At 39.8% G+C, this 13,187-nt stretch overlaps 1 protein-coding gene across 1 annotated transcript in view; it reads right to left on the bottom strand.

Annotated features, from left to right (window-relative positions):
* The window catches only part of MGAM (maltase-glucoamylase), a 273,176-nt gene that overhangs the window by 33,849 nt on the left and 226,140 nt on the right, over positions 1–13,187 (bottom strand). The window contains exons 32-36 of the mRNA XM_050782224.1: positions 8,086–8,193; positions 6,351–6,413; positions 4,627–4,761; positions 2,935–3,019; positions 970–1,108 (exon numbers count right to left, since the gene is read on the bottom strand). Of these exons, the coding sequence (XP_050638181.1) occupies positions 970–1,108; positions 2,935–3,019; positions 4,627–4,761; positions 6,351–6,413; positions 8,086–8,193 (530 nt within the window). The remainder of the gene's footprint in view (positions 1–969; positions 1,109–2,934; positions 3,020–4,626; positions 4,762–6,350; positions 6,414–8,085; positions 8,194–13,187) is intronic.

The following is a 13,187-nucleotide window of genomic DNA, read 5'->3' on the forward strand; positions in this document are numbered from 1 at the left end:
AAACACAAAAATTAGCCAGGCATGGTGGTGCATGCTTGTAATCCCAGCTATTCAGGAGTCTGAGGCTGGAGAATCACTTGAACCCAGGAGGTAGAGGTTGCAGTGAACCGAAATCACACCATTGCACTCCCGCCTGGGCGACAGAGCAAGACTCCATCAAAAAAAAAAAAAAAAAAAAAAAGAACTTAAATGGTACAGCCTCTTTAGAAAACAGCTTGATATTTCTTCAAAATATTAAAAATACAGTTCCTATATGACACAGAAGTTCTACTCTTGATACATACTCAAAACAAAGAAAACATGTCTACTCCAAATCTTGCACATAAATATTCACATAATCACTACTCATAATAGCCAAAAAAAAGGAAATAACTTAGATGTTCACTCATTGGTAAATAGATAAGCAAAATATGGTGTATCTATACAATGAAATATTATTAATCAGTAACAAGAAATCAAGTACTGATACATGCTACAACATAGATGATCTCGTACTGATACATGCTACAACATAGATGATCCTTGAAAACATTATGCCAAATGAAAGCAGCCAGATACAAAAGAGCACATATTGTGTGATTCAATTTTATGAAATGTCCAGAATAGGCAATCTACATAGACAGAAAATAGATGAGCAATGGCTAGGGCTCAGGAGGTAGGAACAAGCTGGAAGTGATTGCTAATGGGCAAAGGTTTTCCTTTTGGTGTTTTAAAAATGTTCTGAAATGTAATTTTTGTGATAGTTGCACAACTCTATGAATATACTAAACACTACCTCATTGCTCACTTTAAATAGGTAAATTTAGTAACCTACTTGATAAATGTGCTCAGAGGTGGTAACCATGCCTGAAATTTTGACATTAACCCATTTAACTGGGATCACGTAGATACATGCACAATGCAAATATGAAATGGCAAAAGGGACAATGTGGAAAACTATCTTGGCTGCCATGACAAAAAGACACTCACTCGTATGTGGGTCTGGTCTGGGACCACCCGTACAGGCTGTGCACATTGTAGTGTTTCACGGGGGAGCCGTCTGGCAGGATCTGCTGACTCTCCATGCACAGGGTCTTGCTGTTCAGGCCGTTGTCCCTAGATTCCAAATCTGAGGGGAAATGTCGAGTTATTTCCTAAACAACATAATTTGCACATTCACTAGAAATGCCCATCATTTTGGCATTTCTTTATTTCAGTCAACAACTTTGTTACAAGTAACAGGCCCAGTTTTATGAGTTTTTAGTCTATAGAAAACAACGTTCTGTGTCTTTGTAACTAATGAAGGGTAAGGATAAAATATGGAGCTGGGAAAAGCAGGTCCCCTTCTTTTTTCACCAACTCTGATTTAATGTATAGAGTGTTGTCATAGCCCTTTTGCCAACATAATAAACTCCTTCATTGTTAGGACTATTTCTTCCACTAGATGGTAATGTTCTCCAGGGAATAAATCTTATTTCAATCATTTTTTTGTATTTGTGTCTCTAGATCTTTCTGATATGACAGCATTTGCTTGATACATAAGTACAGATGATCCTCAACTTACAATGTGATTACATCCCCATGAACCCATCACAAGTTGAAAATATTGTAACTTGAAAGTGCATTGAGTGGACCTAACCTACTTTAAATGTGCTCAGACACTTACATTAGCCTAAGATGGGCAAAATTATCTAACATAAACCCTGTTTTAAAACAAAATGTTGAATATCTCTTGTAATTTACTGAATGCTATAGTGAAAGTGAAAAATAGAATGGCTATTTGGGTTCTCAAAGCTCGTTTCTACTGAATGTATGTCACTTTCTCATCGTTGTAAGGTTGAAAATCATAAGTCAGACCATTGCAAGTCAAACACCCTCTGCATTAAATTAATGAAGGAGACAATGAATGAATGAATGAATGAATGAGTGAGTGAGCAATGGGCAGCATAACAGTGATGTAGACATCAAGAAACTTGGATTCTAGATTCTGTCCCAAGATTACTCATATAGTGTCTTTTGTTGTTGCTGTTTTTCTGTTTTGGGGTGTTTTTTTTGTTTTGTTTTGTTTTTGTGTGTGTGTGGGGGGGGGGGTCTCACTATGTTGCCCAGGCTGGTCTCAAGACTCAAACTCCTGGTCTTGAACAATCCTCCCACCTCAGCCATGGTACAGTACTTTTAGGAAGTAAGTCATTTCCTTCCTTCTTTCTCTGTTACATTAGATGATTCAACTTTCTGAGATCCTTTTGACTCCAACATTTTATTTTTGTTTGTACCACAGGATGACCAAGAAATATGCTTCATCAAATGTCTGTTTACACTGGCAGAGAGACTTCAGAAACTAAGTTTTAATTCTGTAATCCAAAGAACATCTCTGTAATCCTAGCACTTTGGGAGGCTGAGGTGGGCAGATTACCTGAGCTCAGGAGTTCGAGACCAGCCTGGCAACACAGTGAAACCTCGTCTCTACTAAAATACAAAAAATTAGCTGGGCGTGGCAGTGTGGGCCCATAGTCCCAGCTACTCGGGAGGCTGCGGCAGGAGAATTGCTTGAACCCGGGAGGCGGAGGTTGCAGTGAGCCAAGATTGCACCACTGCATTCCAGCCTGGGCGACAGAGTGAGACGCCGTCTCCAAAAAAAAGAACATCTCTCCGTGTGTGTGTGTTTGTGTGTGTGTGTGTGTGTGTGTTAGGGTTTATTTAAAATTATATCAATCCGTTCATAGTTATCAATGGAATCAAATGTATCACACATTGTGTGGCTTCTTTCACACCACATCATGTCATTATTTCTTGCTCGTTTATCTGCACTTATTCAAGGTTATCTTACTTGGGATTTCATGGCATGTTGGAGAATGCTTTCTGTCTTCAACATTAGGCTTCACTTTGACAGTAAAAGGAAAACTTTTAGAGTCTTTGAGTAGGGAAGTAAGTTGATGAAGTAATTATCTTACATACATGGCATATAGGGTGGGTTATTTAGCATTTCATCGCTGCAGCCCCTGACAGATCCATCCACAAAGTTTGATGGCTCATTCATATCCTGAAATGAGTTAACAAAAAAAGATCCCATCATGTCAGGGGCAGGATGGCTTTGGCTATAGAGGACACTACCTCAGGGAGATGACTTTTGAAACCCTCACCTCAGCTGGTGGTTTAGTTCACTGTGTTTAATCCCTGGCATTGACCTAAATGGACTCTAAAAATGTGTAGTTTAATTCCTGGAATTGACCCAAATGGACTCTAAAAATGTATATCAGCCAAAGTGGAGTGCTAAACTCCTTCTTGCTTACCTGGCATTTTAAAACTTACAAGGATTGTTTTATAGTGGCAAAAATAGTGAGGTAATGCTGGATCCAGGACCTAAGGAAATCTCTTGATACAAATCCCCAACAGAGGTAACCCATCTTTGTTTTTCTGTGCATGGATTATTCACTTTTTAATCTGTGGCCAGAGGTTACTATTATCTTCGTCTATTTTACCTTAGTCCAATCGCTTGGACTAATTCTGATATTGGCATAGCCCAAACACGAGGAGAGTTATCTCACTTTCTGCCATAAATATATTTCTGAAAAGCTGTACATAACTCAGAAACAAGTTTGGAAATAAAAACGTGCTTTGGGGAATTTATTACTTAAATGCAAGGAGTAGGGGCTCCTAAGGGAATGCTCGCTTCACACTTAGACAATGGAACAGTTAAATTTTTGCGTGCCAGACTATTTTAAATAGGACATATTAAAGACAAATGAAAGTACTTGAGGAACTATTCACTACTTTGAATTACCCAGCTATAGCTTTCCCTCCACTGGAAAAACAAATATGACCCCAGAGTTCTCAGTACATCTTATTTTCAAAGCTGCCCACAGCTCTTCACTGTCTGATTTGCCTGTTTGAGTTAATTTGTATCCTTTCACGTGTCTACTCTGTGCCTAACTATCCCAAAGGTGCAGATGGCCAGGAAGGCCCCAGGAGTTTCAGTGGACTTTTGTCCACGGAATCACAAACTTCTTCCAGCCTGACCCAGCGTTGAACAGCCCTTCAGAGCTGGCCTAGAGCTTGCTTAAGATTTCAGGCCACTGGACAGTGGGGAAGGAAATCAGGACAGAAGAAAACATAGATAGAGTTGCCCTTGGACATATATCCCAGGGATATCTCAGGAAGTCCTGCTTTTAAGTCCAACTGGCATTTACAACAAACGTCTGAACAGGTCCTTTAAGCCATTCCCTCAAGAGTTGTCTGCCCTAGTACTATGGTGAATGCCTACTTGCTCTCAGCTCCATGCCTCACCCACTCCCAGTTCTGCCCTGTAAGACGCCCTTACCAAAAGCTTTCAGGTAAATTTGGCCAATGGGGGATATTGGCAAGAGACTGGAGATGGGAGGTGATTTCTCCCTCTCTCTTTTGCTCTGGCATCTCCAGCAGTAGCAATCTCCTCTGTGGGCTCCCACTTCCACCAGACAATATGTCCCTGGGCAGATCAGCAATGGTCTCTGCTTCTCTTGGTCCCTGCACCTCGATTCTGTAACAGCATTTCTCCCTTTCATCTCTTCAGTCATACGTCTCTGCTTTGCTAGTCTCTCCTCCCCATGTTTTGACTTGCTAATATTCAAAAAAAAAAAAAAAAAAAAAAACAACCAACGGTGCACTTACAATCCACAATCCATCAAACTTCAGGCTCTTCTCTGGTTCTCGAGGGTTTGCATAGAGCTCTTCTATCTCTTTCTTCCACCACGCAGCTGTGCTATTACGAAAGAAGTCAGGAAAGGCAACGTAGGCCTTGTAGAGCTGTAAGAATAACACACACTGTCACGGTTGGGGTCTCAGCCTATCCAGGGGACCACAAATGGGAGACAAACAGGAATTTGTGCCTGCCCAGATCAGTCTCTGCTCTAATCTCAGATCTGCTGTTGCAGAGTTTACAACAGAAGCAGAGATTGGGGTCTGATTTCATTCTTTATTTTCTTAGAAGAAGGTTAGATTAAAATCCCTTTCAAATACAGGATTTGTTTTATAACTGGACATATAATCACAATACTGGTAAATTAGCAATGTCTAAACAAGTGAACTTTAGAGATGCAAATACTTTTTCTTTTCTTCTTTTTTTTTTTTTTTTTTACTTAAAAACCAGTGAATGTAGCAAAAGCTTTTTTTTTTTTTTTTTTTTTTTTTTTTTTTTTTTTGCAGGCCAGTTTAATTCTCAACATACATACCACTTGAAATTGCAGAAAAGATGCATATTCTATAGGCTACTTTTTCTGGATATTTCTGTGCTTCATTATAGTTCGTCTTCAGAAAGACACTGGCTTAACTTAGAAAATCATTTTTTAAATTTTTTTTATTATTATTATACTTTAAGTTCTAGGGTACGTGTGCACAACGTGCAGGTTTGTTACATATGTATACTTGTGCCATGTTGGTGTGCTGCACCTATCAACTCATCAGCACCCATCAACTCGTCATTTACATCAGTTATAACTCCCAATGCCATTCCTCCCCCCTTCCCCCAGAGCAAACACATTCAAAAGCTAACAGAAGGCAAGAAATAACTAAGATCAGAGCAGAACTGAAGGAGATAGAGACACAAAAAAACCTTCCAAAAAATCAATGAATCCAGGAGCTGGTTTTTTGAAAAGATCAACAAAATTGATAGACCACTAGTAAGACTAATAAAGAAGAAAAGAGAGAAGAATCAAATAGACACAATAAAAAATGATAAAGGGGATATCACCACCGACCCCATAGAAATACAAACTACCATCAGAGAATACTCTAAACACCTCTACGCAAATAAACTAGAAAACCTAGAAGAAATGGATAATTTCCTGGACACTTACACTCTCCCAATGAGATCAGATCACTTGGACATGGGAAGGGGAACAAAAGATTTTTCTAAACCAGTCAAATGAGATGAAGGAGGACTGTCATCCAGGGACAAGTAAACTCCAGAGTAGAGGGGATGCTAGATGACCAGGCTGAGATGAACAACTTTCCTTCATTCAACTGACTTGTATTTTCTTTTGTATGCAGATAATTTATTAAAATTCAGTCTGTTCATAATGGATTCCCCTCTAGTGAGAAAATGCAAGACTTTGGTTCATTATTTTTCAAGCGACATAAAGTTAAAATAAATCACAGCCCATTAAAAGCACACTTATGAGAGATTTCATTGATGATTTCCTTCTACACATTTCCATGTTCACTGTTTGTTGAGCCTTCCACTCGAAGATCTCTTTCTGCCAAGAAACTAGTAGTGGATAAGCACCCTCAAGTTAGGGCTACTTAACTCAAGGGTTAGCTACTCATTCATCAGGATGAAAAACATAAACATCCAGATGTTTAGGGCAATGTTGACAAAAATGTATATACAACTGTACCTTAACCTGAGTTGCATGGTCAAGGGATCCATCTACAATTATATTAGGCAGATCTGGCCAAACCTAGAGAAAAAGAAGGGCAATAAAAACCTTTAAAGATCGCTGCATACAGACTATGAGATATTTCATGTGTTGGACTCTGATGACTTGCATCTCCACAAAACGCTTGGGAATCTTTGCCATAAATTAAACTGTAAAGGCAGAATCTACAAAATTACATTGGGTCTCTTGATTCATTCCACATGTTTTCAAAATTCTATTTTTGAATTTAATAATTAACTGAATTTCTTTTAAACATATCCTCTGAACAACCAACTTTCAAGTGATTTCTCAGATCTCTGATCTCCTTGTCATAGACCTATAACAAAATTCACAGTAAGTGTGAAGTGTGACTCTAAAGAAATAAGATTGATTTCCATTCACAACCCATAAACCTCATCTCAACACTTTTAATCACTATCATGACTTATAGGGGACTCCAAGTATATGTAGCATTAAAAAAATCCATAGCATCAACCAATTTTACCTGTAACTACCAGGACATTAACTATACACACCCTGATTAATTGATTCAATCAACAGACACTTACTGAGTACTTCCTGTATGACAAGCACTCTTCCAGGATCTGTATTTACTGAGATTTAAGTAAGAAATAGTACTTGTTTCCTGAGAGTTCACAGATAGTACATAAATGCTACACTGTATCCTATACTGAAGGCAATATTACAGACAAGGGAAAATAGGAAAAACTAAAATAGTTACTAGCTGCTTCAAATGAGTTAAGATTTGAGTTGATCCTGAAGTGAAGATATTATCTGGGTAAGCTGAGAAGGTAATATTCAAAGTGAGCATGGGGCCAGGCGCAGTGGCTCACGTCTGTAATCCCAGCAATTTGTGAGGCCGACGCAGGTGAATCACCAGAAGTCATGAGTTCGAGACCAGCCTGGTCAACATGGTGAAACCCCATTGTTACTAAAAATACAAAAATTAATCGGGAGCGTTGGCGCACACATGTAATCCCAGCTACTCAGGAAGCTGAGGCAGGAGAATCGCTTGAACCTGGGAAGAGGAGGTTGCAGTGAGCCAAGATCACGCCACTGCACTCCAGCCTGGGTAACAGAGCGAGACTCAATCTCAAAAAAAAAAAAAAAAAGTGAGCATGGAATATGCTCAGAGCAGCAGGAAGTAGCATAGTATAATTAAGGAACAGAATTTAAATCTAGGCTAAAAGCTACTATCACCTGAAATCCACCTAAAATTCTATTGCTATAAATCAGACATATGAAGATGAAGACTGAAGCCATAAAGATGAATTAAAGGAAACAAGAGAAAGAGGAGAATCTATAGGATTTAATGATTCATTTAGATATGAAGGCAGATTAAGCACAATAGGTCAAAGATGAATGCATGCTTTGCATGTAGGTGGCTGAGAGACACAGATTTCAGTGTCATTCTAAAAGGGATTCTTAATGTTTATTAAGTGACCATGTGGAATAAATAAAGAGTGGGGACATCAGAGTATTTCCAGGCAATAGACAGTGCTCAATAATAATAGAGGATAAGATTTGTAACTTTGATCTTATTAATGCTTATTGAGCTAATCAGCATCGGACAGATTTCTACTCATTCGTAATTTACTGATTGTCCGATATATTTTCCAACATGTATCAAGAGCTGTTTTATTTCAAGACATTGTGATGTTAATTAACTATAAGCACATTCCCCAAGCCTTACCTTCCCCCAGACAATGTCACTGGTGTCAGGCCATTTGATGAACACGTTATTTTCCTGTCCTCTAATGAATGGGAGATACTGTGTCTCATTGCCAGAAATGGCTGGGTCCTGCAGTAAAAGAATTTCAAACAGCAAATGTGAGGAAAACATCTCTAAGAAAATTTCTCTCCTACTAGTTGATAGTGCAGAAGGAAATGGTGAATCGCAATACCAAAAATAAAATGAATTAAAATAAAAAGCAATGATAATTTGTCTTATGTCTTACTGCATATATTACCATAGCCAATTGAAAAGAGATGGTGCCATGGGTACTCAACGTAAGATATAAAACCCTTATGCGGGGCAATTTCTTTCAAAGGGTATACAAATCTGTGTCAACAAACGAAGAAGCCTTTCTATATTACAAAAAGTTACCACCCAAAGCTATAAGTAATAAAATGAGAGGAAAGGGGACAATATGGCCAGCTAGATGCGGCTGGGAAGCACCTCTCCCACTGAGAAAAACCAAAATACTGAGTAAACTATCACACTTCAAACAGAGCTTTTGAAAGAAAACACTGACAGTCTATAGAGAAGCAATGCAAACACTGAGGTGTAAGAGGGAGAAAGCTGGAAATCCCACGCAGAGTTGCTGAGTGCCAGGATGCTCCTGGAACTGAACAGGTCCTAAGGAAGGGGTGAGTGAAGGGACACTCCCACGGCAGACATCCAGGATCCTAGCTACAACAGATGCCACAAACACCATAGACATTTGAATTGGCAAGAGAAACTGCCTGGAGAGTAGGCAGAGGCAGAGTTCAAGCCTGTGCAGAGACCAGACAGGGCATCTACAGCAAAACACGACCATGGGGACCCATCTGCAAAGGTTCTCGATCTTGCTCTGAGTAGCTCTAGTCCCTGCTGACAGCTGAGCTGGGAGACGGCAGCATTGTCTTTCCTGCAGAACCAGGGTGCATGCGATCTGCCTGCCACCCCTGTCTGCCAGCCCCTTCCAAGGCCACTGCTTGGCTGCTCCCAAAAGAGAATGCACACAGCACAGCCTCCACTGCCCTACCTGAGTTCTTTGCTGGTGGCCTGAAAGTACTCTGACCCCTAGCAGAGACGGTGCTTGACCCTAAGGCTAGAAAACAAAGCTGCAGGCCCAGTCCCAACCCACCAGAGTTTAAACACACAAATCAGGATTATCTAGCTGAGATTGGAACAGGAATTAAAAGAAATTAAAGAATGTGTAAGCAAAAACTCAGTTGTATGTAAGAAAACCCAATTTCCCCTGAAGAAGAGAAAGGGCTGGAGTCCTTTAAAATTAACTGTCTATTTTTCTGTGGCTAGCGAGCCTTATCTCTCCTTTTCCCAGGCATTGTGAAGACCCTGTTTCTCTAGCTGTGCAGATGCAAGGTCACTAGACAGATAATCTCAAGTCGTAAAACATGTTGTTCCTTGAAAAGTAAAAAATAATGTAATTCATGTCTTAATTGAATAACTGTCTTTGTTTCTCACTTCTGTAATATGCTTCTCCCTGCAGAGATCTCTCTCTGCCCCACAAAATGCTTAAAAGGTAGCTTGACTCTTTGTTTGGGGCTCAGTCCTTTGGATGTTAATCTGACTGGGTCAGTGCACCTAAATAATTAAATAATTCCTCCTCAACCCCTCGGTCTCTCTGATTCCTTAATTATCCCACTGCAAGATCTGTGGCTGAGGCTTGAGGAGAGGAGAAGCCCCACTCTCAGAATGCTGACGAGAGTGAGGTATGGGCTTGTGTGCTGGTGTGGGAGTTGGGCATGCCTCCCTCTGCAACACTGGTCTGGGAGGCATGTAACCTATTTACCAGCCACAGCCTCTGCCCAAGGGAGCTCCACAGCCCAGAACATCTAACAGACCAACAATCTGGGTGCAAAAGGCTTGGGACAAAACTAGATTGTCAGGGCAGCTACTGGGGCAGACATTGGAAGGAGACTCAGTCGGGGGAGAGCAAGCTGAGAGGTCCCCAAAGCCATCTGCTGTGCAGAAAATACTGGATCATGGCACCATATCAGCTGCACCCCTACAGCAACACTGCGGTGCCTGGGGATCTTCTGCCATTGAACCACTGCATCAACAGATCACCCCCAGACATACCCCACAACCCACTCCGACTCTGCCAAGTACAGAGGACCAACAGGGAGCTGCAGTTCTTATGGTGACCTGAACTTTGGCTCAGGCTGCCCCTAAGAGGGAAGAGCATAGCCTGTCAGGGATTCCCTTGGGGCTAAGGAAACATAGGCATGACATCAGTGATTAGAGGGGGCTTCCTCAAGCGCCAAAAATCGACTTGGCAAGGGGGCCATCTCTGGATCTCCCATCTCCCTCACCCCATAGCACTATTGCAAATGTACTGAAATATGAAAGAGGCATGCAGCTGAGTAAGAGGCTATTTTCTGGTAATTACTCTTAAATACCATCTACTGTATTGTAACCTAAATTACACCACCAAACAAAATTATTTTAGTATACACTGCCTGTGAAATCCAATGCAGGAATTCAACCACAGACAAAGATCTCTGAAAGAGCCCTGGGCCTCTGAAAGCACCCAGAAATGAAGCCAATCAACTATATTCAACATACACCACAGTCAAACCCTCAAGGAAAATAAAGACTATAAAGGCAAAAAGCCATATCCAGAAGACAGCAACTTCAAAAAGATAAAGGAACATCTGCCCTCTCAGATGAGAAAGAATCAGCACAAGAATCCTAGCAATTCAAAAAGTCAGAGTATCTTCTGACCACCAAACAATTTCACTAGCTCCCCAGCAACGGTTCATAACCAGATTGAAGTGGCCTAAGTGACAGATATAGAATTCAAAACCTGGATGACAAGGACACTGAACAAGATTCAGGAGAATGTTGAAACTCAATCCAAAGAAGCCAGTAAAATGATCGAAGAGGTGAAAGATAACAGAGCCATTTTAACTGAATGGCTAAACTGAACTTCCTAAACTCAACTTCTGGAATTAAAACAAAAAATTATAACACAATTGCAAGTATTAACAACAGAATAGACCAAGCTGAGGAAAGAATCTCAGTACTCAAAGACCAGTCCCTGTAAACAACTCAGTTAGAAAAAAATATATTTTTAATAATTTTTAAAAATGAACAAAACCTCTGAGACATATAGAATTATGTAAAGAGGCCAAATCTGGCTGGGTGCGGTGGCTCACGCCTGTAATCCCAGCACTTTGTGAGGCTGAGACGGGCGGATCACGAGGTCAGGAGATGGAGAGCATCCTGGCTAACATGGTGAAACCCTGTCTCTACTAAAAATACAAAAAATTAGCCAGGTATGGTGGCAGGCACCTGTAGTCCCAGCTACTCGGGAGTTGGGAGGCTGAGACAGGAGAATGGCATGAACCCAGGAGGTGGAGCTTGCAGTGAGCCAAGATTACGCCACTGCACTCCAGTCTGGGCGACAGAGCGAGACTCCGTCTCAAAAAAAAAAAAAAAAAAAAAAGAGGCCAAATCTATGACTCATTCACATTCCCAAGAGAGAAGGGGAAACAAAAAATTATTTGGGAAGCGTATTTGAAGATATCGTCCATGATAATTTCCCCAATCTTGCTAGAGAGGTCAACATGTGAATTTAAGAAATTCAGAGAATCCCTATGAAATATTATGCAAGATGATCATCCCTAAGACACACTAGGAAAGTTTATAGCCATAAATGCCTACATCAAGAAGTTAGAAAGATCTCAAATGAACAATCCAACTTCACAACTAGAAGAACAATAAAAACAGGAACAAACTTACCCCAAAGACAGCAGAAGAAAATAAATGATCAAAAGCAGAGCAGAGTTAAACAAAATTAAGACTCAAAAATTCATACAAGAGACCAACAAAAGCAATAGTTGCTTTTTGGAAAGGATAAACAAGATTATAGGCCACCAGCTAGATTAAGAAAAAAAGAGAGAAGATACAAATAAGTATAATCATAAATGACAAAGATGCCATTACAACCAGTCCCACAGATATACAGAATATCCTTAAAGATTTTTATGAACATCTCCATGCACACAAACTAGGAAATCTAGAGGAAATGAATAAATTCCTAGAAACACACAACCTCCCAAGATTGAACCAGAAAGGAAATAAAACCCTAAACAGACCAATAATAAATTCTAAAATTGTATCAGCAATAAAAAGCCCAGCAACCATAAAAAAAAGTCCTTAACCAAATGAATTCACAGTAAAATCCTACTAAATGTACATAGAGCTGGTACCAATCCTACTGAAATTCCAAAAACTTGAGGAGGGATGCCTCCCTAAGTGATTCTACAAAACCAGCATCATCCTGATACCAGTATCTGCCAGAGACAATAAAAAAAGAAAACTTCAGGCTGATATCCCCGATGAACACAGATGCAAAAATTCTCAACAAAAGATTAACAAATGAAACCCAGGAGCACATCAAAAAGTTAACTGACCATGTTCAAGTAGGCTTTTCCCCATAACACTGGGATGCAAGGTTGGGTCAACATAGGCAAATCAATAAATGTGATTCACCATATAAACAGAATTAAAAACAAAAGCCATATGATAGCTTCAATAGATGTAGAAAGAGCTTTTGATAAAATCCAACATTCCTTCATGATAAAACCCTCAAGAAATTAGGCATCAAAGGGAAGTACCTCAAAATAAGAGCTATCTCTGACAAACCCACAGCCAACATCATACTGAATGGGAAAAAGCTGGAGGCATTCTTCTTGAGGACTGGAACATGACAAGGATGCCCCCTTTCATCACTCCTATTTAACATAGTACTGAAAGTCCTTGCCAGAGCAATCAGGCAAGAGAAAAAAAATAAAACGCATCCACATAAGAAAAGAAGAAGTCAAACTGTCTCTCTACACAGACGACATCATTCCATATCTAGAAAACCCTAAACACTTTGCCAACAGGCTCCTAGAACTGATAAACAGCTTCAGTAAAGTTTCAAGAAACAAAATTAATGTACAAAAATTAGTAGTTTTTGTAATTCAAGAAACAAAATTAATGTACAAAAATTGTAGCATTTCTATATATATATATATATAAAACATCAATAATGTTCAAGCTGAGAAATCTCAAATTAG

Source organism: Macaca thibetana, chromosome 3 (assembly GCF_024542745.1).
Source record: "Macaca thibetana thibetana isolate TM-01 chromosome 3, ASM2454274v1, whole genome shotgun sequence".
NCBI classification, from domain to species: Eukaryota; Metazoa; Chordata; class Mammalia; order Primates; family Cercopithecidae; genus Macaca; species Macaca thibetana.